Source organism: Canis lupus, chromosome 30 (assembly GCF_048164855.1).
Source record: "Canis lupus baileyi chromosome 30, mCanLup2.hap1, whole genome shotgun sequence".
NCBI lineage: Eukaryota > Metazoa > Chordata > Mammalia > Carnivora > Canidae > Canis > Canis lupus.
The window spans coordinates 32,262,069-32,288,283 of NC_132867.1; the positions used below are offsets into that span (position 1 = coordinate 32,262,069).

The window sequence follows — 26,215 nt, forward strand, 5'->3', positions numbered from 1 at the left end:
ACTACTGCTACCTTGGAATTAAAATTTCAAAAAAAGTGATTAGGCAGTCTTGAATCCAGAGTCTATACTTTTAACAGTGGACAGCTTTCCATTTGTCTTCTACATTCCTGTGATAGATCTGTATAGAAACAGTAAGTATACATTCAGACAGATAAGGAAATACATATCTGACCATGCCAGTGTTGAGTAAATCTACTTTGAAGTACTGACAACTGATTTTTAACCATCACAATAAATGTTGGTGATTAACGTAGTGCTCAGTTTTTAAAGAAAGCTGTTTTATGTGTTTGAACAATTTCCTGTGTAACTCATTACTCCTTAAGCATATCTCGTGATTTATCCTGGATTTCTAATACCACAAAGAAGGTAATTAAAAACTCAGGTGATTGTGACATTTATATGATGTACATAAGCAAAGGGTGGGGATCCTTGGCTATATGAACTGTTTTCTGTATTCATGTATCAATGTGATATTTTGAGGAATGAGTATTATATAGTTATACTTTTTTAGTAGAGTTACATCTTAAATTTTGTTATTATTGGGACCGAACTGAATGTTAGCAAAGTGCTTCTTTGAAGTGTTTAAGAAAACAATTTTATTTTTTATTTTTTATTTTTTTTTAAGAAAACAATTTTAAATATGTTTAAATTCAGCATGCTATTTTAAAAGTTGAAGTTTTAAGTCTTAGCCTTTTGAAGAACTAAATAATGTAGTGAAATAAACCAGAGGCATTTTGAGTAGATAAGTAATTTTGCTTAATTGAGGCATGTTTTTTTCTTCAGATTGATGCCTGGGCTCAGCTAAACTCTATTCCTGGCCAGTTCACTGGAAGTACAGGAGTACAGGTTCTGACACAAGAACAATTGGCTAATACTGGTGCCCAAGCCTGGATTAAAAAGGTACACGACATACGCACATATGAAAGTGTCCCAAGTACAAAATTATGATATTTTTAGAAAATGTTTTATTAAAAATGCACGAAGAGGCCAGTGACTTTAACTGAAAGTTCACGAGTAAATTTTCTATGTGTGCATACTCTAGGATGGACACTGAAGATGGACCTGATTTGTGAGACAATGGCAAATGTATAAATATGGCTTAAGAGCCCGTTTAGTTTCTATCCTCAAGTTATTTCTGTATTGCAACTGCTGGTTTTTTGGGGGGTGGTTTTTTAAAACTTTTGAATGCTAACAGTGTATCTCAGGTGCTGTTCAGAATGTTCCACAGTTCCTGTTGGACTACTAATCTAATGATTTCAAAGCAGTGGTTCTCAAATTTTTTCTCATCATGGGATACTTTATTACAGGTTTATATTTGGTGGATCACTGCCCCAAAGAGCCCTCTTACCACCCCAGTTTTCCATTTCTCTATTCCTCTGTCCTTCTTTCCCCTTCCTTAGTGCCTGTGCCCTCTTGTAAGCTCTCTTGGCCCTTACTCCTCTCCCCTTTGGTGATCTCCAGCCCCTGATCCCTGTGGTTGTCCGTTGCTGGTTACAGCAAGTTGGTTGGGAGGCCCCAGTATTAGCACTGCATGTGGTGATCTTGCCATGGGACTGGAAGGCTGGGGAGGAGGGCTGGAGTGTGTGGGGAGGTGGGCAGTGCCGAAGGGGTGGTGAAGGGGGTGGGGTGGGGCTGGAGGATACAATCTGTGGACCACCATTTAGGCCCTGGTGGCCTCTGGTGATCCACAGGCTCAATTTGAGAACCACTGATGTCATGGAAAAAAACCAAACAAACAACCAGGATATAGTAAGTCCTAAATTGAAAGGAGAGGATGGACGCCTCGTGCTGTGAAGATGTAGGTGCTCCTGGTTTCACATTCCTGCAATGAGACCTGTGAACTCCACCTACGGCTGCCTCATTGTCGGGGGAGTCCTAGGTGGTTAAGCAAGGCTTTCTAAAGAAATGCCTTCTGGTTTGGTTGGATGGGTGATGGGAAATTTGTTTCAGGAGTACTGGCAGCATGGCAGTGCTGAAACTAGGAGGCTGCGTGGTCTAAAGGATTGGGAAGGTTTCTTTATCCCGCTGTACTCCTGACTGCTTTTGTGATCATGGGCAAGTAATTACTTGGAATTTCAGTCTCCAAGTGTCATGAGAAGACAAGTCCTTATTACTGCTTCACAGGGTGGTAATTAATAGTGTGATGGGCACCTATGAAGAATTGTTATGATTGCCAGGGAATGAACTGAATTTCAGCAAAATGAGATTTTGGTTGCTTCACATCTTTTAATCTCATAACATTTCAGTTTTGATAGCATTATCTCTGATGGCCCTCTTATTAACAAATTAATATAAAACATGATATATCCTTAGTTTGCCTGCCACTTGGGTGGGGGGGAGAGATGTACTAATAGGTGTATAGTGAGTATATGGTCAGATTCATGAAAAATTAACTTTTATGTAATTTACTAGGATTGGTGTTGGAAAAAGATGAAAATCTAGCAAAATATTTTTGATTTTGAGTTCATTTTGGACTTAACTATATTACAGTATTTAAAATATAGTGGTTTGTATAGTATTTGAAAATGGTTTTCATTTCATTGGGACGAATTATAAGTACACACTTATTTGGGTAGTTTTAATTCTTTAATATTATTTAATCTTGAAGCTGAGTGCTCAGTATTTCAGGAAGTTAGACTTTAAGTTTATGTGAGTGTTTAGGCACATAAAAATTAAGTAGTTTTGTACAATACTAGGTAGAAGCTTCTGAATGCGATTCCATTGCAAAATTTTGAACTTCATTTGTATAATGAAGTGCTGCCTATCCACATAATGCTAATATAGTTCTAAAAATCATGTTAATGTAACTTGCAGAAATGAATCTACTGATTAAATTGGTTCCTTGCAAACTGTCCCTTAAATTTTTTTTGATTTCCAGTCTTGTAGGCAGTTGACAAGCTTTAAATAATTCACATCATGTTAAATGTAAATGTAACCCATTTTGATAAATTATGAGATATATTCATCAGAGACATTTTTAAATACTAGTAAGAAAGCTATGTTTTCAGGAAAACTCCCAGTTAAATGTTTACAGAAGAACATTTGCTACTGATGTCAAGGAAGGAAGGAACATTTTATTTATAATGTGGAAGGTCTTTAGATAACTGAAAAATTAACATTTATCTTCACTGTCAAATATCACAAAGTGTTGTGTTCAGAAAACTTTCAGTGATCATACAGCTTTTCTTGCCTCGCTACACTCTTTTACATTAAAAACCACATGGAATGCCAGCATTCTCCATATTCTTTTAGTCTGTTGCAGTAAATTCTTAGATGAAAAAGAGTGAGAATTTTTCCATTATTATTATTTGTCAGTAAAACATTTTTAAGTGATAATTGATTTAAAAAAACCTTTATTTTCTGGAATTAAATGATTTGGACATGACCCGAAGGGTATTGTTTACTATTATAGGTTCATTAGATTAAGCAGCTTTTTGGTGAACTGTATACACACTGGGGTAAAGAAACATGAACATAGTAGAGATTGGAAACCGAGTTGGAAGCCTGGGTTATTTGGGGATTTGCATTATACTTTGCACAGTTGCCCTTTTTTTTAGGAGTGTTGCCTGGAAAAGAGGGGCGGATGAACCTGGAAGTAAGTAAAAGTCATTCTAGGTGTGTAGCAACAAGGCAGTTGATACCCAAGCATCAGCTAACTTTTCTCTTTATACATCAACACTGCATGGCCTGCACCAAATAAGGAACTGAACCAGGGGTATGTTTTTACCTCCACAGCTGCCTCCTTCCATCAGAGCACCTTGTTGAACTTAATGTCTAGTCACACATCATTGGCATGCTTTCTCCCCAGCATATAATTTACAAAGCTGGGGAAAAAAAATAAGATGATAAAGTTTTACTACTGTGTGTAAAAACAAGATTTAAAAATTTTGTATTAACTTATCAATACAGGAAATGATTAATGCTTACTCTTTCCAGAGTTACCAAAAGTTTTGACTCCCTCTTTTGATAAGTTAATGACTTTTGCTATATATTTGCTAGAGAACATAAATCTAAAACTTAATAACAAGGGAAACTAAAGCAGGATTTGGAGATTTACAAATTTTTAAAAAAGCCATAGAGATCAACAGTAGAATTCATTTGTTTTGTGTACATGGATGTCCTTTAAAATAGAGGCATCAGCTATTTATTTCTTAAAATGTGTGAATATGACTGTTGACCATGCTAATGTATATAGTTGTGCATCTTATGACATTAAGTGGTTTGCTGCTTTGATGGAAATTATGGTTCAGTGGGTTGGATACAAGAGAGATGACTGTTCACAGAATAACCTGTGAACTTTCACCCCTCTGTATGGAAACTTGTTTCAGGGCCAAATCCTTGTAGCTGTCTTCTTGCCCCGGTCAGTGCCAGCCCTACTATTCACAACACTGCTGCCACCGAGGCCTAGGTATGTAAACGCTTAAGGAGTTTTTTACAAGTCTTTTAACGTCACGCTAGGTTTTAAAAGAATTCAGATTCAGTTTGGTATAATGACAGGGTATTTTATATGACTGTCCATTTCTTACTGTGTAAATATACTTTAAAGAGTTATCTTCTTTGCTTCATAGGGATTTTCTAAGTAAAATATTTTTACTTGCTTTATGGTAGAATGGGGAAGAAAACTTGGGTTGTTAACAGTATGCTTCTTCAGTGTCCAAACTATTTCTAAATGATTTCTGGGCTTTATTCATTAACTAGGTACACCTGGGACAATTAATATTATTGACTGTTTTAACATTGCCTTCTTTTTATTTTGCAAGCTAAGAAGAGATACCAGTGAACCTAAATAGTGGACGAAAACAGGAGTGTTCTAATTTTTTTTTTTTTTTTGGAGGGGGGCATGAGGGCCACTGTTTTAAACTGCCATTTATTTGCCTTATTTGACTTTCAAAATACTATTATGTTAATGGTGAAAATAATTAGAGCATCCACACTACAGTATGTATATAAGTATAGAAATTTAATTGCTATATCAGATCTAGAAGTAAAATGAGACTTTTTTTTTTAAGTTACATCAAGTTTGTAGTCAAATTCTAACTGTGAAATGGGGACATTTTACCTTTCTTTCTTTGGATAGGATCAGTTCTTAAGAGCAGCCCCGGTAACTGGAGGAATGGGAGCCGTTTTGATGAGAAAAATGGGCTGGAGAGAAGGAGAAGGATTAGGAAAAAACAAAGAAGGAAATAAGGAACCTATCCTGGTTGATTTTAAGACAGACCGAAAAGGTAACCCATTGTTTTGGGAATGTTGATTATCTCTCCTTAATATTTAGGGTTTCATTACCTTCGTAGTTTTTTTTAAAGCAAGCTCTGCCCAATGTGGGCTTGATCTCATGACCCTAAGATCATGAGTCACACGCTATACCATCAGAGCCACCCAAGTGCCCCTTGAAAAAAAATATTTTCCCCCAAAGTAACCTTTCTACATTTTGATGTCCCTGATGCTTAACTGGAGCATATCTACAGCTATTAAGAAACAAAAGGCGCTCATCCATTTGTGGCAGCTTGTATAGATACAGATGGGAGTCACTAATTTGAGCTAAAAGGTGGTCTTACGTTAGTTGCTAAATATTATGGAAATGTGCATATATCAGTGGGATTGAAATTTCAGTTAGATTACAGTTTTGGTAAATGGTATCCCCGTTTTGTTTTCTTGTGACAGGTAACATACTTGTCATTTCTAGGCTGTATTTTTTTTCCTTCTTATTTTATACCACGTATTCTATTCTCCTTATTTCCTATTAGAGTGTTGTTTTGTCTTCTCCTATAAACAGTTTTGGTATCTCCCTCTTTTTAAGCTCTGTCATTGAATTTTCTTGGGTTGGGGCTGGAGAATAGGCCAGTTGCTGACAGCAGTGTCAGCTTGTCATATTGTCTTGTGCTCAGGGCGGCACCTTGGAACTTTTATCTTACTAGTACTTTGCCACTCCTGGAAATCCTTCTGCATTGCCCCCATGCAGTTGCTAAGTATTAAAAATATACTTAGCGGGGTGTCTGGATAGCTCAGTTAAGTGTCCAACTCTTGATTTTGGCTCAGGTCATGATCTCAGAGTCGTGAGGTCGAGCCCTACATTGGCCTCTGTGTGTGGGGTGTACGGGAAAGAGAATCTCTTGGGATTCTGTCTCTCTGGGCCCTCCCTCCACTTGTGTAAAAAAAAAAAGGCAAACAAACATGTATATATATGTATATATGCACACACACAGACACTTAGTGCTCATTGATAACAGCCAGTTGGTACCTCTTAAATAATTTCTTCCCTTGGAATAATGTCTTATGTAGAATTAAATGGGGCTGTCATCTCAGTGTGATTTCAATAGATTGTATAAGCCTGATTTTTAAAGACTAGAAAGCTTAAACCTAGAATTTTCCTTATCTTTTCAATCAGAAAGATAAGTTGAAGTTAATGCAGTTAAATTATTCTGTGTCAGTGAATTTGGAAACCAACTAGCTTGGACCAAATTGTGTGTGTCATAAAGCAAGCATTTTGCATCAGAATTTCTACATTGTCATCCACATAGAATACTGTGATACCTCTTTTTTTTAAAATTAGAGGGATTTATTGTAAGGATTCTCAAGTAGGTTGGAAATAGCATGAGAATCGTTCTGTGCTGCTGTAGCATTAATTCAAACTGAATTAGAAAAGGACATTGTACGGATTATGTCCTATTTGACATTGTATTACATATACAAGTTGAATAGATTTTTTTGAGTCATACAAGGTGATTTGTTTATAAGAAAACATCTGTGAATGCATTACATAATTCCAGGAACATCCTCGTTGGAATTGTGTAATAGGTGTTGGGTTTGGAGAAGAGTACTAGCAGATTTAGTGAAGAGCTGATTGAAGAATTCCCCCTAGGAGAAATGGAAGCAGGAAAGCATGGACTTTGGCTAATGAGACAGTGAAATCCCATTGGAAAGGGAGGTTATGCAGTGAGATTGTCTTCTATGAACATCTTCATTTGATAAGTCAGGGGCTGTTTGCTGGGGAAAATATGGACCCGTTTATAGTGACACTTCTTTGTTTGGAGGGTGTGTGGCCTAAAATCCTCACCTTTTGGGGAACTTAATTAACAGCAGGGTGCTTTAAGGAATGGGAAGCCTTTAGAAAGCATTTGAAATAAATAGCCACTGTTTTTTAAACTTATTAAAAAGAAACAATCCTAAAGGTGTTATCTTTGGCACTTAATAGGTGTATTCATATGCTACTAGGTTTTTGTGTTCTGTGAATATTTGTTTTTAAGCAATTTCTATTACCAAGTTATATGAACATAAAGTATAACTTATATACATTGAAACAGCAAAACAAGGTAAACTATATAAAAATCAAAGGTAGTGGGGGTTGAGTATTTTATTGGAAGGCATAGGTTGAGATTTAGGGTCCTACAGAGGGAATCATTGTATATAATAATTTAAAATGATGCTTTGGAGTTTATTCAGTGAACACTGCCTTTTTATTTTAAAGGTCTTGTTGCAGTAGGAGAAAGAGCACAAAAGAGGTCCGGGAACTTCTCTGCTGCAATGAAAGATCTGTCAGGTGAGAGTACATTTGAATTTCTTCTTGTCCTATCCCCCACTTGAATTCGTATTTTGTTGGCACTGTGGAAATAATCAACTGGTTATTTTTTTCTTTGTAGGCAAACATCCTGTGTCTGCTTTGATGGAAATCTGTAATAAGAGAAGGTGGCAACCACCAGAATTTCTCTTGGTCCATGATAGTGGCCCAGATCATCGCAAACATTTTCTCTTTAGGGTAAATATGAATTTCTGCATTAATTCTATACCCCTATTAATTTGAGGACTTAGAGGGTGAGGGGTAAGCATTGTATGGTCACAGGATTGATACGTTGTGGGTTGGGAGTGAATATATGTGTGGGTAGAAATGGTAGGGTTTTTGGGTTTTTAAATATTTAAGCATACTTTAATATGACCTGTTAATGTCCTAGTTTTAAAAAATGCTGGAGGGAAAGAGGTGGGCAAAATCTGGTAAACAATTTGTTGACATTTTCCAGTGAACTTGGGAAATTAGTTTTATCAGGGTTTTCTCCTTCCCGCCCATTTGGAGACCTGCTCTTAATTTGCAGTCCCTTTTCCCAAATGATTTGCTTCTCCTGGGTTGAGATTAATTTGACTTACGTAGTGTGGGTTTTATATTTCTGTAAGTTATTTTTCTAGCATTTAGTGAAAAATACAAAGCTAATAGATATTAAAGTTTGATGCTGTTCTTATTGTATGTTTTTCTTGAATAGGTATTGAGAAATGGAAGCCCTTACCAGCCCAATTGTATGTTTTTCTTGAATAGGTATTGATAAATGGAAGCGCTTACCAGCCCAGCTTTGCCAGCCCTAATAAGAAGCATGCTAAAGCCACAGCAGCTACTGTGGTTCTTCAAGCAATGGGCCTTGTACCAAAGGACCTCATGGCTAATGCCACTTGCTTCAGGAGTGCCTCACGTAGATAGATTGAGGTTTTATATTAATCATTTCAGATAATTTTACTCTGCATCAAAATGTATTTCCTCTTTAATGTTGTAAATATTTGGCAATTTAAGACATTGTGTAAAAAGCAATCTGTACAAACATCTCCAGGCTTTGATTTTTGTACCATGGAAATTGTATTTAACCATACAGGGTTTTGGTATGTTTATATTGTTTACCTTAGTGATGTATTTGTTTAAGTGGCTAACATCCAAACGATTGTTTGAAGGCATCCGTAATCTTCAGTGTGGAATGTTAAATAACGCTTTTATACTGTATTTTGTACTATGATGTAACCTCCCTTCCTTATGGCTAGGCTGCTGTAACACTTGCCTGTAATCAGTGAAGGGCTGTGCACCTTGTACTAGTTCACAATGGGTTCTGCTGGACAGATACTGGGCCAGTGTTATTGAGGTAATCAAGCAAGATCTGTTCCACAGGGCTAATGCCACCATCTCCCCCTTAAAATTTTGTAGAGGTTCTAAAAAAAAAAAAAAAAAAAAAGAGTGGTATGTTGTGTGATGATCTGCACTAAGTCCTGCGTTCCCATTAAAGCCACTTGGGCCATGAGAAGGGAGTCAAAATGAAGTCTGATTAGAATTCTACTGCAGAGGCCAAGTACATTTAGTATGGCATTGAGTTGTGATATAGTTTTACTTTGATGTGCATTTTGAATTTCAGCTACACCTAGATAGACGTTAAATGATAATTAAAATGCTGTAACCAACTTATCTAATAAAATCGGCACCCAGCCACTATTTTGTTGACTATGAGAAAGTTTAAGTTTATGTTAATTTTTAGGGTCTGATAGAATATTTCATGTGTATTACAGTGGTATTCATAATGCTATGTCTCTAAACTTTATTTTCAAAAGCTTAAGGCCCAAATATAAACTTCTCTGGAATAAATGTGGTGTTTTATTTTCTGGATCATAAAGTGAACACATACTTCTTCATTACTGTCATTTCTTTACCCGATACTTTTGGTTTCTAAGCACTTTTATTTTTAAGAAAATTTGAATCTATCTCACACACACACACACACACACACAGGGACATTAAATACTACTTTACCAGGATAGCTGAGCATACAATTATTAACCTATTCTATGTGGAATACAAAATACCCTTATCTGAATTAACATGCATCAAAAAACCAAATTTAATATATTTGAGAATAAAGGAATCATAAATCAGAAGGAAAGCAGCAACTATGGTAGACATGGTAACAATCAGCTCAGCAGATCCTGTCTACATTTGTATCTTTATAAAGCTAGAACCTCCGTAGTAGGATAGGTGAATTGTCAAATATAATTTTGCCCTGATGCCATCAGTCACAATACCAGGAGATAATTGATCGTAATTTAGTTTCAATTTCCCATTTGCAAGGAGAAACTGACATTCATGACGTTCAGTTTTCTACTTGTTTTATAATTAGGTTGTAAAGGTCTGGAAGTCTCAAGTTACTTATGTTTTTAAAAAGTTGGGAGTTACCTTCATATCTAATCAGAATAGTAAATGTTGATTTAAAACCTTGATCCTACTGCTTAACACATGTAAAAATTAACGAAAAAGGTTAATGTTTATCAACAGTTGAATATGTTAAAGTTAGATTCATTTAACTTCCAAAATGAACTTTAGAGCCAAAGGTATAAGAATCTTGAATTTCCTTGCTAGAAGGCTTTTTCCTCAAAGATTCCTTTTAGGCTTACTTTGGTGTTCAGGATCTCCAATTATAAACGTAGTCATTCATTTCCACATGTCTTAAAGATGATTTTCCCAGTATTGGTGTTTGACTAAGTTGATCCAGGGTCTTAGGGTGCAATCCACAGTTAGCAAGCTCCTCAAGAACAGTTTCCTGTGGAAATTTGTATTCAAGTTAGTTAAAAAGTGTATCAGTCTCTGAACACTGACGTTTTTTTTTGGTAATCTTTACACCCAATGTGGGAATTGAACTCTGAGATCGAGTCGCATGCTCTACCAGTGGAGTCAAATTTTAATAATTACCATGGGAACTTTGACAAACACCTGCCTTAATCACATTCATAAGGCAAAGGCAGTTCATTATCAATAGAAGTTGACCCTAAAAGTTTTCACATACAATAGCCTTCACAAATAATTTCGGTCATTTTTAGAAGTCTGGCAGATGATAAAAGCATGAGGCAATTTTAAAGGTTTTAATTATAACCTGTAAATAAAAAATAGAAACCTAACTATATCCAAAATTAAAGGCAAATACTGATTAAATACCCATAGTTTATAATAAAGGAATCCGGTACTATTCTGGATCTGAGATGGCCATATAAATAACTTGCCTTTTTGTTTGGGAAATTCTATAGTCGTTGTGGAGTACAATCTAAATTCATAAAAATTTATCTCAAAAAACCCAAATCTTACCCCTTCATTTTAGGATTGGCAGTTAAGTAGTACAGTTCATTTTTTATTTATTTTTTAAAAGATTTTATTTATTCATGAAAGAGAGGCAGAGACAGAAGCAGGCTCCATGCAGGGAGCCTGATGCGGAACCTGATCCTAGGACTCCAGGATCACGCCCTGGGCTGAAGGCAGGCACTAAACCGCTAAGCCACCCAGGGACCCCAAATAGTACAATTTAATGGTAAGTCAGACATAAGTTTGACTCTCTATAAATCACTTCTTTCTTCCACCCGAGGAAACTAGCTACAGTGAGCTACGCTAAAAGCTGTCTACTTACCTTATCCAATACTTTATTCACTGGCAGGCAGATATTAAATACAGCAGTTGGCTCATGTGTATATAGTCCAGCAGAAAATGACCCATTCTGTGAAGATCTGAGTAGCATGGTTACTGAATGTAGAGAATGAGGCATGATAGGACCCGTAATCTCCAAACTAAATTGATCTTTGTATCCAGAAACAGCTTGTGTCTTCACATTTACACTTCTTGCCTTCAAGAAAATTTAAAGAAAAAATTACTGTCACCGTCTCTCAAGCTTTTGTCCCTTAAGACTTGTTCAGTAACTTCATTAGGGTTTTCCTCTTTACTTTTATGGATTAAAAGGTACAACATAGAGGGACTGTAGCCAGTGGTACTATAATAGCACTGTATGGTGGCAGGAACTATACTTGTGAGAATAGCATAAGGTAGTTCGTAAGACATCAAAAGAATGCTATATGAGTAAAAATGTTAATTCTCCATCTGTAGCACATCTCCAAGTTATGACTCAGTTTAAGCATATTCTAGAGAATATAATTTTTCATATAGTATCCTAATTTAGTAGTATGCTTTTTTACTTAGGAAAACAAACAAACAAAAAACAGGTACACCTGGGTGGCTCAGCGGTTGAGAATCTGCCTTTGATCCAGGGTGTGATCCTAGAGTCCCGGGATTGAGTCCCATGTCGGGCTCCCTGCGTGGAGCCTGCTTCTCCCTTTGCCCTTGTCCCCGCGTTTTTCTGGGTCTTTCATAAATAAATAAAACCTTTAATAAACAAAACAAAGCTTTTCTGGGGCCTGAACTCCCGATTCTGGATCAAGACCTGAGCTGAGGTCAAGAGTCAGATGCTTGACAACTAAGCCACCCAGGCTTCCCTATTAAGATTTTTTTAATGGAAGTATAGTTGACACACATTACAGTTACATTAGTTTCAGGTATAGGACAGCGATTCTACAACTCTAAACATTATGCTCTGCTCACAAATGTAGCTACCATCTGTCACCATATTGTTATAGTACCACGGACTATATTCCCTGCGCTGGGCCTTCCATCCCATGACTTACTCTATTCCATAACTGGAAGCACATACTTCCCAATCCCCTTTAACCCTTTGCCCACCTCCCTTCCCAATTCAGTAATACATTTTCAATGCAGAATACTGGGAAAATAAATATAAAAATAAATTCTATTTTTTAAAAAAATACAAATTCGGAATGCCTGGGTGGCTCAGTGGTTGAGCGCCTCCCTTTGGCTCAGGGTATGATCCCAGTTTGGGGATCGAGTCCCACGTCAGGCTCCCTGTGAGGAAACTGCTTCTCCCTCTGCCTGTGTCTCTGCCTCTGTGTCTCTTATGAATAAAATCTTAAAATTCTTTTGTTAGTAACATTCACAATGTATTTGTATTTACATCTGTAAGTTTTTTTCAACAATACGGATATACAGCTATTCTTTTCAGCTATCCAGGATTTAGGTGCTGAGATCTCTAATCTTAGCTAGCTTCTTTCATTGCTTAATGACAAAATGAGATTAAAGCAGCTTTTCCACATGGCAAAAAAGACTAACACCAAAATGCTTTTGTTGCCAATCAGATTTATTCAGTTAGAAAAAATTACTTTTATATAATTCAAATAAAACATTTCATATAATGAATGTTCTCATATAATTTGATATACCTTTATATCAACATTTTTTTTATTGGGAGGAAAGCAAAAACAAAATATGCACCATGTAAAATGGTAGGAGTTATTAAAAACAAATCAAGAATTTGTTCTTGATTTCTTCTTAAAAAGCTCATTTATGAGGATTAGGGTAGAATTTTTTTCTTTTTTCCTTTTCATTACCTTTAGCATTTGCATTGTGGCACCTCGGAAAGCTACAGGTGATAAGAGGGTTGGTGGAAGTCCTGCCTGCGGACCTGAACTAGCAATTAAACTCTTAGAGTTGATCAAGAAATTCAGCAATGTAAGGGTATTCATTCCCTTCACCAACACAACAGACTCAGGTCTGTGATCCATTTGCACTTCGTGTTTCTCTTTTCGTCTGAAGATGACAATCAAGGAACTTGCAAATTTAAATCCCATGCTAATGAGAAAAGCCATCATCTTGATTCTGAATCACCTGGGACTCTTTTTTCCCATTGTGAACTGGAAATGCTCTTTCTACCCCACTCTGCTGCAATTATAACACATCCGCTTAAATCAAAATGATTTCTCTTTGACCACTGAATTTGCTAGAAGTTGACTCCTAAAAAAACCGAATTTCTTCTCTAGTTGAAAACATACTCTATATGGAATGTTTCCATTCAAAAAAAAAACTTTAGCAGTAATTGTTCATGGTTTACTGGTACTTAGTCTGTTTTTTTAATGTCATGATGGAGAATTAGTTTAAATATGATCTTAAGACAATTTAAGATTACAGTCAAATAAAACTGTCAATATTACACAGCTCACTAAATTCAATGAAAATCAATTCTAGTTAGCACAACGGAAAGGATACAGCTTGATAGAGAGTATGTCTGGTTTTTTAATTTTATCTTGCACACCCATCTCTTCCAGCCAGGAAAAGCTCTCATCTTCATCCTCATCACTGATTACTTGTTCCCTAGAAAATTGTTATAGTTAGAGTTTCCATTTCATCAAACGGTTTCCTCTACAAAACTACTTCACTGAGACCGTAAGTCCCTAGGTGACGTAAAAGGTGGTTTTAATCACATACTCCCCATGTCCCAGGCTTGTTCCAGATGCCTTTTTCTTCTCATGGCCATTTTCTTTTATTAGCGGCAGAGAAAATTCAATACCTACGTGAGAAAAGAAAAATATAACTGAGTTTCCTTTAATATACTCTAAAAGAACAAGTGTGTCCTACTTTTACAGAGTATGAAATCTGAAGATTTGAGCTTTTGCACTTGGATCTATTAAGGCAACAGCTTTCAAGCTTTCTTGACAGTAGCCCACCACACACACACACACCCCTCCTCCTCCTCCTCTTTCAAACAAAAGTTTCAGGAAACAATAAATACTCCCCCACTACATGTGGTACTCTTTCCTGTAGTGCTGATTAAATAGATTTGTGATCATCAATGGTTGGCCCAGTTTGAAAATTATGTTAATTAAAAGAGGGTAGGAATTTCTAGACAAGTACATTCAGATGGGAACTTTCCAGCTCAATATGTTTATCAGATCAAAGAAGGGAACACCATTAAACTTAAAGAAAGCTGTGCATTAAGGGACAGCTTAAATCACTGCTGGGAAAAAATAAAATCAGAAATAAAGAAGGCATTTCTTAAAAAATATAGGTAAAACTGGTAAAAGGCAATTCAATTGGTAAAAAGACAATTCAAACTTTAGCTTCTAAGGAAAGTGTTTACTATACTTTTTTTTTTTAATGCTTAAATCAGTTTTTTATTACAAAAGAAATTACTCAAACAATCATAAAAGCACATAAAAGAACAAAGCAGAATTCTGTCTCATGACCATTGGCCCCTATGGGGTAGCCGTATTAATTTTGTAATACTCTTCCAGATTTTTTTAAGGAAAATGAAAAAATTGCATCAACTACATACACTGTTCCAAATTTTTATATTTCTTTTGTTAACAATATAACATTCTCCTTTGACAAATTACATAAGCTCTACAACAGTAGGGATTTTGTCTACTTCTGTCACTGCTGTATTTCTAGGGACTAGAACACTGGTATTGAACAAAGGTGCCAATAAATGTTCACTGACTGGATGAATGGAATGGATCCTCCTTACCACCAGATCAACTACAAGTTCTGTGGGGTTCAAGGATATGTGTATTTGGTCTCTCTCTATGGTCTCAGCACCAGAGCACCTGGCACATAGTAGACACTCAAATATTCATTGAATTAGCAAAACAGCTCAATGATGAAACCACTTAATTCCTTTTAACTACACCAGCATGTTGACATCACAATAATCAACTATGCTCCCGTTGATGAAATAACGGGATAAATAAAAAATAACTCATTTTAAACCTATGGTTTTACCTTCATTTTTCATAGCTTCTCTTATGCCTCTAGTTGTAGGAGAGATGAGAGCTGTGATTACATCATTTCCTGCTAATCCTGCTGCTCGGAACAAGATCGTAAACTGATAGGTACAAACGTAGAAATATGGGCAAAGCTTTGTCTTCAGTAGATTATAGAGAGAAGTGAAGCTCACAGACCTATGAAGTAGCAAGATTTTCTTTAGGCATTACTACACATTTAGCTTGACAACTAAAATTTAGTTTTTTTATGATTCAGTTTGATACTCATTTGAATAAAAACACAACACAAATATTATAGATAATGGTTTGAACTTTTTCTACTATATACATAACTTGGCTCTTAAAGGACTAAAATTGGTCATGGGACCCACAGTGTTTACCGCTTAAACACTAATCATGTTTTCTTTAAACAAATCTTAATTGGGGCAGCCCCGGTGGCTCAGCGGTTTAGTGCTGCCTTCAGCCCAGGGTGTGATCCTGGAGACCCAGGATCAAGTCCCACATTGGGCTCCCTGAATGGGGCCTGCTTCTCCCTCTGCCTAGGTCTCTGCGCCTCTCTGTCTGTCTCTCATGAATAAATAAATGAAACCTTTAAAAAAAAATTAAAAAGAAACCAAACAAATCTTAATTGATAACTGGTTGCTGACTTTTCTCTGAGCAGCTTCTGATGAGAAAGGAAGCAGCCACTGAGATGAAATAACATAAAAGAATGTATATATTTATGTAACACTTATACATAATTCCACAGTTGCATAAAGAGTGAATAAGAGTCAAAAAAGTAAACAATTTAAATATCGATTATTAACAGCTTAGAAAAAATAATTCAGAGGAACACAGAGAACCTTTTACCAGTACACACTTCCACATTGTACATAATAATACTGGATGTACAAATTTTTAATAATCTTACCAGTCACTCATTAAAATGTGTTGCAAGGTTTCATCATTTGACCAAGGGCTTATCTTTCCAGCCATTTTTCTATCAGCTCCAATGCGAGGGAACAGTGGTAGCCAGGGAAAGGCAGGGTGCAACCAATAGATTAGGCTCTGCTGAAAGGCACAACGGAGCTGAGTGGAGAGTCTGGGATCCTAAAATCCAGAGATGATATTGGAAGTTTTTGCCACATTAGAAGTATAAAATTTCATCAAAAAGCACTGAATATGCCACTTATTCTAAGAACCTTTACTGTTTCCTATAGAAAAGTATTCATAACTGTTACACCAGCTAAAATATAGTTTATTCTTGCCAGCTTTTATTGTATCTTAAAGCATATCAAAAGGAGGACTTAAAATACAGATGGGAACATTCTCTCATCTCTCCTGTTCTCTCCTGAGAACAGTGACTATTTTAGTTATCATAAGGGTAGGGCTATAGATGGAGATGTTTACTGCATGTAGGTAATACTATGTTCAACTCCTCTCCCCTCACAACTGCTCAACAGGAACCAGTAAAAATGAGTAATGAGAATCATAAATCAACCTGATTTATTAAAAAAGATGTATCAGGGCCTTCTTTTTTTAAATTTTATTTATTTATTCATGAGAGGCAGAGACACAGGCAGAGGGAGAAGCAGGCTTCATGCAGGGAGCCCGATGCTGGACTCGATCCAGGGAATCCAGGATCACACCCTGAGCCAATGTCAGGCTCTAAACCGCTGGGCCGCAGAGGGATCCCCCAAGGCCTTTTTTAGGTAATCACTTTTAACCTAATTTGAGTTGATGAGTTGCTTGACAGCAATGCAATTACATTCCTCCAAAACCATTCTAGAACTCATTAACTCTATTACAGTATTTACAATAGACTATCAAACAGGTAGCAAGAATTAGTGTGTATGAAAAAAAGAATATGCATTATATCAGAAAACTAGGAAAATAACCAATCTACGTTTGCAATTCTATTCAATTGCTTTTCATTTTTCTCCCTTATATTTTTTTCTCAGAAGGCTTTAGAGAAGAATGGTTTTGTTCAAAAACAATTTCTGCCTCTAACATTAGTCCTCAGGACAGGTCTTTAAATTTAATGGGCAGTTATTGAATCTGATAGAGAAAACTGCATGAAAGTGCAAGAAATACAAAATTCCCCAAATCTCAGTGTCTTTAAACTTTAGAAGAAAAACTTTTTAGAAGAAGGAAATATTTGTGACATTTTGCAGAGAAGTACGTTTTACAATTAATTTGTTACTTTAAAACACACCTACTTCCCTTCAGAATTACCTGTATACTTTGAGGCAAAGTAACTTCTGTTGCCCTACAATGCTGGATGACACCTTGGGCCTCTTCTTGTGCTTTCAAGTGATCTGCCCAGGTAAAGGGTTGAGAAGAGGTGAAAAGGAGTCGAGTTTTAATACTCCAGTCCACAGGTAACTCAGTACTTTCTGAGGATGGAGTATCAGATTCGGAGAATGATACTTGTGGAGTCTTTTAGAAAACAAAGGACACAAAAATTAGTAGAGTACCAAAGAACTTCCCTTTTAATCTACAGATTTTATCAACCTGCATGATCACGGAATTGTCAGAATCTTATAACTGCATAATAAGTAACACTGAAAATACACTACACACTGTGAAACACCCTAGAAAGTTAAACTGTTGACAGTGGTTTTCTCTGGAAGTGGGAATTTACTGTTGTTACAGGTGGTGGTGGTGGAAGGCCACATTTTTACCTTTTAGTTTTTTTTTTTTTAATTTTTATTAAAAATTTATTTATGATAGTCACACAGAGAGAGAGAGAGAGAGAGGCAGAGACACAGGCAGAGGGAGAAGCAAGCTCCATGCACCGGGAGCCCGATGTGGGATTCGATCCCGGGTCTCCAGGATTGTGCCCAGGGCCAAAGGCAGGCGCTAAACCGCTGTACCACCCAGGTATCCCCCTTTTAGTTTATATATATATAGTTTAGTTACAAGAGGCATGTACTATTTCCACAATCATAATTAAAAAAAAAAAAATCTACTGATCTTGCTGTCAAAGCAAAAACCTTCCAAGTAATTCATTATTTTTTAAAAATGATTTATTTATTTATTTATTTATTTATTTATTGGGGGGGGGGGGAGGCAGGAGCAGAGGGAGAGAACTTCAAGCTGACTCCCTGCTGAGCGTGGAGCCTGATTTGAGGTTCTGTCTTGTGACGCTGCTCACGCATGTCCTGAGCCAAAATCAGGAGTTGAACGCTAAACCGACTGGGCCACCCAGGGTCCCCTGCAAGTATTTTAAAGAGCACCATTAAGCCTTGCAAGCTCCGGAACCAGGGCTAAGCAGTTCCTGCAGGTAACTTAGGGCTCTTATGAGGCCATATGTAAAAAGACGTTTCCTGATTTCAAAATTTCCTTCCAAACTGTTTTGCTGTCCTTTCAAGGCCGTTTTCTCCACTTTATTTACAATGATTCTTTGAGGTGACATCACACACACCAAGTAACAGGTGCGGGGGAACTATCTGTAACAGACCCTGTGAAGGCCGTCCATTTGTATGACAGGTCTTAGCTCTTCGGGCCTGTTCCCGTTAAGGACAAGCCGCGCAACAGGAATACCTGGGGGATGGTACCAAGAGGACGGCTGTTGTGGCCGTGTCTGCAAGGTTCAGGGATATGCCACAACCTGTGGAGGTAATTTGGGGATTTTGTCTGAAGATTCAGTTAAAGAGGAAGTTCAAAAAGCAGTTGGGTGTGGAGAGAGGAGCTGGAGTCACCGCCCACGGAGAGAGAGTGTCAAACAGTTGGAGGAAGGAAAACCTGTATCTACAGTAACTTTAGCGTTGGTGCCGTCAGGAACCTCATGCTTCCGCCGGGCCGGTGCCATCTTTTCAACCCCGGCAGAGAGGATCACTGCCTCCACGCTCTCGAGCAACGACGTAACAAAAAAAATGTTTCTGAGGTGTAAGTTTAGATTTTAAGACTACATTAAAAGCTATTACCTGCAGTAATTCAGTAACGTCTGTTCTTTCAGGAAACTTCTCCTCCCACAGCGAATCATTTTCTTGATTAGAATCTACAAACTGAGGGGAAAACGATGGTCCTTTTTAATCCTAAACGATGCTGGAGTTTGCGTTAACCACCGCCAGCGCCTCACCTGGCATCCAAGGGCCTCAATAAATGCCCAGGGCAGGAAACTCACATGCAAATCACCAGATCGGGGCTTCACGTCAGTTTCGCGTCTGGCTTGACCATTAAAATCGGGGGCGGGGGCGGGGGCGGGGGCGGGGGGGGGGGTGATCCGTGCGTCCGACGGCGGGGGCGGAGATCTCAAGCCCAGTGACCCACAAGGCCCTGGGGTAAGAACTGCCAGGGATTTCGGACCCAGGGATCCCCGACACTCCTCCACCCGGAGTATTTCCGAGCGCGTGAGGGCGGGGGTCGTGCAGGCAGGAGGGTCTCCGGTCTCGCCACCTAACAGCGGCCTCCGCGGACGAGCCGCCCTCCCCCTGACCCCGGACCCCTGACCCCCGACCCCCGGGGGCTCCGAGCGGCCCCGGGCCCGACCGCCGGGCGCCCGCCACGCGGAGCGCAGCCTCGGGGCAGCCCCGCCCAACGCTCAGGGCCGCGTCCGCGCCCCCCGCCCCCGCCCGGCCCGAGACACTCACCGCGGCCTGCGCCTCCTGCCGACTGCCGGGCGGCCCGTCGGGGGGCTCCGCGGAGGCCGGCGGCCGGTTGTCCAGGCGGGCGAAGGGGTTCCTGCGGGCCGCTGCCGGGCCGCCGCCGCCACCGCCACCGCCACCGCCGCCGCCGCCCGCCGCCGGGAAGGGGCGCAGGAGCAGCCCGGCCGCCAGAGCGGCGCGGCGGGGCGCAGGCTCGGGCTGCTCCCCGGGCGCGGCGGCGGAGCCGTGGCTGCGGGCCCTCTTCCGTCGGAGCCGCAGCGTAGCGGGAGGCTTCCTGAAACCGGGCGAGTAGCCGGGCACCGAGACGGCCATGACGCGCGGCTCGGGCAGGCGGAGCCGCCGGCCTCTCCGCCGCCGCTTCCCGCGCGCGCCGGCCCCGGCCCCGCCCCCGCCCCAACCCCGACGTGGCCCCGCCCCCGCGGACGAGCGCCGTCGGCCGCCCCGAGGCCCCGCCCCTTCCCCCCTCCCCTCCCCGCCCCTCCCCTCGGTCGGGTCGGTCCGCTCCCTCCGCTCGGCTCGGCTCGGCTCGGCTGCCGGGCGCTGCTGCCGGGTCCCTGGCGGTGGCGGTGGCGGTGGCCGGGTCGTGGGCGCCGAGGGGCGGGGCAGCCCGCGGCCCGGGGCACCGGGATAGCTGAGCGCTCTGTAGGTCTGTAGCAGAGACGTCCCGAGCCCCGGCCCCGGCCCCGGCCCCGGCGCTTGGATGAAAAGACGTCAGTCACACTGGGCTGCCGCTTGGGTTAAGCCTACGGCGGGCCGAGGCGGGCGCCCAGAGCCGGCGGGGGCCTGCGCCTCCACCCCCCGGACCGAAAACAGAGAACCCGGCGGGAGCCGAGCGAGCGCAGCCGCCCCGCCCCCCCCGCCCCCGCGGCCGCTCCCACCGGCGAGGCTCGGCCGCGGTCCTGCTGGATCCCGAGGAATCCCTGAAATGAATGAATGCCTGAAAAAATTTTACAGTGTCTATGGACTAGGGCCTCTGAGACTTGAAACCATACTCCAGGGCTTGCTAAGGCAGGCAGGCATTGAGAACGGAGTTGATACAAAAGTAATCACGTTACTTTAACATACCAAAACACTACCAACTTTATCAATAGAGTAGCGCGGCTTCTCCTGAAAGCAATTTTCTTCATGGGAAGGATTTTGTAACAAAGGCAAATGTGTAGAAACGAGCAAGAATTTCGGAATAATCCCTTTAGATGTTAATTATGGAGTTGTCTTGACCATTTGTACAATAATTTTTCAAGTGACTTCTCAAAAACTTTAAATAACTCTGAGTATCTTGACTCCTAGGAAAACCGGACACTTTGCTTTTATCTTCCTTTTCTGAACAATTTCCAAGGAAACTCGGGCTTCAAGTACTGGAAGGGGTTTATCCAACTGAGGTCTGAGAAAGAACAAAATTAAAATTGAACAACTTGCTTTTTTCTTCCTGGATTTTTCTGAACAACTTCCATGGAAACTTTCGCTTCATACAATGGAATGGGTTCATCCAACTGAGGCCTGAGGAAGAATGGTATTATTAGAAAAGTTAGGTCAAGGCAAAGATGAGTAGAACAATAGGATGGTAGTTGACAATTGCTATTGTTCAATTCTATTATTTTTTAAAAGATTTTATTTTTTAGAGAGCGTGCAGGAGCACTGGGAAAGGCAAAGGGAGGGGGAGAAGCAGACTCCATCATCCCAGGACCTGGATATCATGACCTGAGCCACCCAGGTGCCCCAATCCTATTATTTTAAATAATGCAAACAAACTTGTCCATTAGTATTCCCATTGTTAAAAGTGGTTAAGTTTTGAAGGGGAAAACTGCCAACTGTTTTGAAAAAACAAAACTGCATTTTCGCCTCTTCTCAGTCTACAGGTTATTTTAGGTTGCCTTGGGAAAGGTGATGAAAAAAGCAAAGGTTGTATGGTATGGTATGGAATGCACTAAGGAGAACTCATGGGTCACTTCTTAGGGAATACTTATTGGTGTATCACAAGATACACTTTGACAAATATTAAAGAGCGGCTATTTATCCAAAAAAAAAAAAAAAAAAAAAACCTATGGAGGCAACAGGTATGCTGTGAAAACTGAAATGAAAGTGGAAATGCTTGCTTACCTCCTTGAGAATAGAAAATAAACGATTTGATTACTTAGCGTACCTAAAAACTCCAGTTGATAGCTTCTCCATCACATCTTTTAGGATACGTAGCTGGAAAGATTGTTAAGGTGGCAGTCGAACAAAACCAGTCAATAAAAGGAAGATGTTAGGCAGGTCACCTATCTAAGTTCAGCACTCTCAGAAATTGAGAATTTAAGTTACAGACATTCTGTAAGCTGTGAAGTTTACCTTGGAAACAGGGAAATGGGGAACTTATTTGAGAGAAGCGGAGACATAACAGAGCCTAAACTTCTAAGGACAAGTGGCAGAAGCAGCAAGCCTAATGACTAGTCCTAAGTAATGACGCGTGTTCTCCCAAACAAGCAGAACTGTGGTGTCAAGTTTTCCTTTTAGCACTATTTATGATATTTTTAGATAAAAATGTTAGCACTTGCATCTCTTATGTTAGGTGCACATTTATGTACTAAACTGGCTGCTAATTGGCTCAAATTTTATGGGCAGAAAAGTTAAATGTGTCACTAAGAGAATCAAGAAATAGTGTAAAATTAAGAAAAAAATTTAGTCATTTAATTGAAATTATAATTTTAGGATTGAGACTCTATGTAATTGCTAGTACTAGAGAATGACATATGGCATAGAACCAGTCGAAGGTCTGTTAAATCATAAGCAGCAGCTGGCTCAGGTCTGAATTGATTGAGAAGGGACTGAAGTGAGGACTGAAGTCTGATTTGGAACTTGAGAGTTCAGGAATTAGAAAATGTAAATTAGAAAGTACGAACATAAGCCATTTTATTTTTATCTTAAAGATTTTAGGGCAGCCCTGGTGGTGCAGCGGTTTAGCGCCGCCTGGGGTGTGATCCTGGAGACCCGGGATCAAGTCCCATGTCAGGCTCCCTGCATGGAGCCTGTTTCTCCCTCTGCCTGTGTCTCTGCCTCTCTCCCTCTCTCTCTTTCTCTCTCTCTCTGAATAAATAAATAAATCTCAAAAAAAAAAGATTTTATTTATTCACAAGAAAGAGAGTGAGCAAGCATTGGATGGGTGGGGGGAGAGGGAGAAGCAGACACCTCACTGAGCAGGGAGCCCAATGTGGGGTTCCATCCCAGAACCCTGGGATCATGACCTGAGCTTAAGGCAGACATTTAACCAACTGAGCCACCCAGGAGCCCCAGAACATAAGCCATTTTAAAGATTTTCTTAAAGAGGACCTCATACTGCAAATTCTCTTTCTACTTAAGTGAAAATACTGAAAATGCCAACAGTAACTCTAAGAGTGTGTGTGTATGGAGGAAATTAAGTAACAAAGGCAAAGGAGCCAGCCTAGCTCCTGACATGTAAGATTCAAAACACACTATCTAGTGTTACTGTTAACACATGGTATTCTTCATTGTTAACATCTCATGATATTCTTGATAATTACAATGTTAGTGGACAGTTAAGTTGCTTAAACCTGAAATCTAAGGATTTCTTTTAGAAAGTTAAAAAATTAAGTTGATTTTCCAAATTCAAAGAAAAATATTTAGAAATACTTGAAACTCACACATTCCCTACAGTAAGGGGATGTTCTGGTTCTGAAATGTACTTTTTGTGACTCAACATATTCAGGGTCCTAATTAAAAACTCCTATTTGAAAGTTCTGAATTAATTCTGTCATTCTTGTAGAGGAGGTGGGCCTTTCTAAGTATCATGTGTACATAACAACACACATTTAACAAAAGCAAAGTATGATAGTGGACAAACTAAGGCAAGTTTCTTTCTTTGCATACAGATTTACTCTATTAAGTAATAAGAACTTATGTTTCATCCAATACAATTTTTACCAAGTACAGTTGCCTTTAAGACAGTTATCTTAGAAAAAAAAAGTTTTATTCATAGGTTTGACCCTGTTCTAAAGAGGTTTGGATCATTCTTTTGGAACTGCTTTCACATTCTCAAGAGAAGATTTCATTGCTTTTACCAAAACTGGAATGATTTGGCTTCATTCACCAGATTTTTCTTAGAATTAATTCCATTTAAAAAACAAACAAACCCATTTTCATTTGATGAAGATTTTCTAGCACTGTTAATCCTAAAACACCCCACAAGCTCTCTAATGCAGATGAGCATTCTGAAATGTCTTATGTAATAGCACCATCATAGCTTAGATTAAGGATGCAGCCTTGGGATCCCTGGGTGGCGCAGCGGTTTAGCGCCTGCCTTTGGCCCAGGGCACGATCCTGGAGACCCGGGATGGAATCCCACGTCGGGCTCCCGGTGCATGGAGCCTGCTTCTCCCTCTGCCTATGTCTCTGCCTCTCTCTCTCTCTGTGACTATCATAAATAAATAAAAATTAAAAAAAAAAAAAAAGAAAAGGATGCAGTCTTTCACAGTGATGTGTAATTTTCACAATGCCTTGTATCTTGTGGTTTCTCTTCCATTCAGAACCCAGTATGACTGCCTGGGTGATTCTTGTCCTGCCCCTTTCTAGTTGCATCCTGGGACACGTATTAATCTTTCTGTGAGACAGGGATAATGATAGTACTTACACCTCACAGGGCCATTTTAATGCTTAAATAAGTTAATACTTACAAAGCCTTTGGAACACTGTTTGGAATGCTCAATGAAAGTTAGCTATTATTATTATTATTATTATTATTATTATTATCAATCATCATTGTTAAAGAACTTAATGAGAGTACATGGTAAATCTCAAGCCATAAACTCAAGTCAGTAGATAAAAAAGGATATAAAGATATTTTCCCTGTTGCACATTTGACAAATTCCAAACTTCGTCATTAAGGAAAGCCACCGTTGCTCCTTTGAGGAAAAGGCAATGGCTATCTGGAGGATCCAACTTGGATAGAACATACAAAAACTCATCAATGACTGTGAGTTTAGTAGCAGACAGATGACTGATATCTTGAGCCAGAAAAACTTCTATGCAAATACCCAAATCACAAACAGCACACAAACAGCATACAAACTTTAATAACAATATGCAAAATGCAATGGTTTCTTTTCTAATTCATTGTTCCAAAACGATGAAAAGAGCAAGGTCAGATGCAAGACCTATGTAGAGGTGATGGAGTGGTAGTTTGTGTGCATGCATGTGTGTGTATATGTTGTATGAGCGTGTGCCTGTGTGTGAACACGTGTGTGTGCATGTGCATGCGTGTATGAGACAGAGTGAGATTTTTACCTGTTACTTACCAGTTATCTTCATGAGGATGTAAGAAAATCAGTGGCAATTGATATATGAGAGTTATGTTATCTACATATCAGCCATGATAAGAAAACTTGAATACTGTTGAAAAATATAACTTTGGGAGTAATGTATATACACACATTTGTAGTAAATTCCAACGTGAATGGGGAATTGTTGTAATTTTGTAGAAATATTTTGCCAAGTATATGCCAACAATGTTTGTTACTATGAGAAAAGAAAATCTTACTAGAAATACTAATAAAAAATTCAGAAGTCACTTCTTCCAAACCACTAAATAAAAGTTGAATGGCACTATTTCTACATTTTGGCCACCATGTATCTAAAGTAAAAAAGAAAGCTACATTTCATTAGAAATAGGTATAATTCAGAATTTATCATTTCTTCACATCTTGCTTCAAAAGACTTAGGCATTATTCTTTGTTAATTACATCCTGTCAGTGTAATAGTAATGGTTTATTGTTTCTGATAATACCTGCAGGTTTTCTTCTGTTGTTACCCAATGGCCTCCAACACCAAGAAGTGTGATGATATCATGTTTATGAGGTAGTAGGTGTAATTTTACAGCTGGTTCATCATCTTTACTATATAATCTCACTTACAAGGGAATAGTTTAAAAAAAGAAAGAGAGAGAGAGACAAGAAATATATTTTATAGTAATCGGGTAAAAATTTATTCTTTATTCTTCAAATTAGTCCTCTTTACCTTTTTTTTTTTTTTTTTTTGAGTCCTCTTTGCTTTTACTTTTTAATGTTAGGAATGAGGAAGCATTCTTCTTAGAAAGAAAGTAACAATGTATTCAGACACCTTAAACTTTTTGCATTAAAACTGGTCATAAAATTTACTCTAGATTCAATTACAAGTGAAATAACAAAAGACAAAAAGTTTATTTTCATTTTAGAACCAGGCAAGGCAACAACATAATACATAACTAAGATTGATAGTTTTAATCATATCATTGACTAATTCTTTGGGAAAAGTTGACTTCTGATTAAGGAACCCACAGACTCAAGATAGTCACACATTGACATAACTATTGAAATGTGTATTTGAAAAGTTAGTGACCTACACAGTCACTTACACTGAAAGATTTTTCTGAGTTAATTTCACACTTGATCTTAGCCAAAAGGCCAAGAAGTGATTTT

General features: G+C 39.1%; 3 protein-coding genes across 22 annotated transcripts in view; 1 reads left to right on the forward strand and 2 right to left on the reverse strand.

Moving 5' to 3' along the window:
- Positions 1–9,385, forward strand: part of SON (SON DNA and RNA binding protein) — a 33,656-nt gene extending 24,271 nt beyond the window's left edge. Inside the window, exons 8-13 of one of the 4 annotated variants that reach the window (XR_012021331.1) lie at positions 784–900; positions 4,329–4,408; positions 5,078–5,225; positions 7,466–7,537; positions 7,638–7,753; positions 8,250–9,385. Coding sequence is in view for 2 of the 4 variants with exons in the window: in XM_072806812.1 (XP_072662913.1) it covers positions 784–900; positions 5,078–5,225; positions 7,466–7,537; positions 7,638–7,753; positions 8,303–8,461 (612 nt within the window). In the remaining 2 variants the exon portion in view is untranslated. The remainder of the gene's footprint in view (positions 1–783; positions 901–4,328; positions 4,409–5,077; positions 5,226–7,465; positions 7,538–7,637; positions 7,754–8,249) is intronic. The other 3 variants (XR_012021332.1, XM_072806813.1, XM_072806812.1) reach the window with 3 other exon arrangements.
- DONSON (DNA replication fork stabilization factor DONSON) lies at positions 2,738–20,115 on the reverse strand. 6 transcript variants are annotated; one of them, XR_012021334.1, is made up of 13 exons: positions 19,755–20,115; positions 19,089–19,169; positions 17,395–17,598; positions 16,091–16,269; positions 15,179–15,357; positions 13,886–13,967; positions 13,667–13,771; positions 13,012–13,210; positions 11,190–11,402; positions 10,189–10,334; positions 5,060–7,599; positions 3,728–3,824; positions 2,738–3,268 (listed from the first exon to the last, which is right to left on the reverse strand). XR_012021334.1 is itself a non-coding variant. In XM_072806819.1 (11 exons), exons 1-10 carry the CDS (start codon positions 20,079–20,081, stop codon positions 10,197–10,199), a joined length of 1,707 nt encoding a protein of 568 aa, XP_072662920.1. In that variant the 5' UTR covers positions 20,082–20,115; the 3' UTR covers positions 2,738–3,824; positions 10,189–10,196. The 6 variants fall into 6 exon arrangements, 3 of the variants coding, with proteins under 3 accessions (XP_072662920.1, XP_072662921.1, XP_072662919.1); XR_012021335.1 differs by lacking the exon at positions 5,060–7,599; XR_012021333.1 differs by having other exon boundaries at positions 2,738–3,824.
- A 709-nt stretch (positions 20,116–20,824) lies between these two features.
- Positions 20,825–26,215, reverse strand: part of CRYZL1 (crystallin zeta like 1) — a 36,098-nt gene continuing 30,707 nt past the window's right edge. For 7 of the 12 annotated variants that reach the window (XM_072806832.1, XM_072806843.1, XM_072806841.1 and 4 more), the window contains 4 exons: positions 25,546–25,667; positions 24,596–24,701; positions 21,910–21,955; positions 20,825–21,150 (listed from right to left, as the gene is read on the reverse strand). In XM_072806832.1, the coding sequence (XP_072662933.1) occupies positions 21,027–21,150; positions 21,910–21,955; positions 24,596–24,701; positions 25,546–25,667 (398 nt within the window). In that variant the 3' untranslated portion in view covers positions 20,825–21,026. Of the gene's footprint in view, positions 21,267–21,909; positions 21,960–24,595; positions 24,702–25,545; positions 25,668–26,215 lie in introns of all 12 variants that reach the window. The other 5 variants (XM_072806835.1, XM_072806837.1, XM_072806836.1 and 2 more) reach the window with 3 other exon arrangements.

Excerpts from the sequence above, each read along its gene's own strand:
- DONSON (XM_072806819.1), bottom strand. The coding sequence starts at position 20,081 with ATGGCCGTCTCGGTGCCCGGCTACTCGCCCGGTTTCAGGAAGCCTCCC. Across the intron at positions 17,599-19,088 it reads ACGTTACTGAATTACTGCAG|ACTCCACAAGTATCATTCTC; the intron begins GTAATAGCTTTT and ends GTTTTCTAAAAG. Across the intron at positions 13,772-13,885 it reads ACAAGCCTGGGACATGGGGA|GGAACAAGTAATCAGTGATG; the intron begins GTATGTGATTAA and ends ACAATTTTCTAG.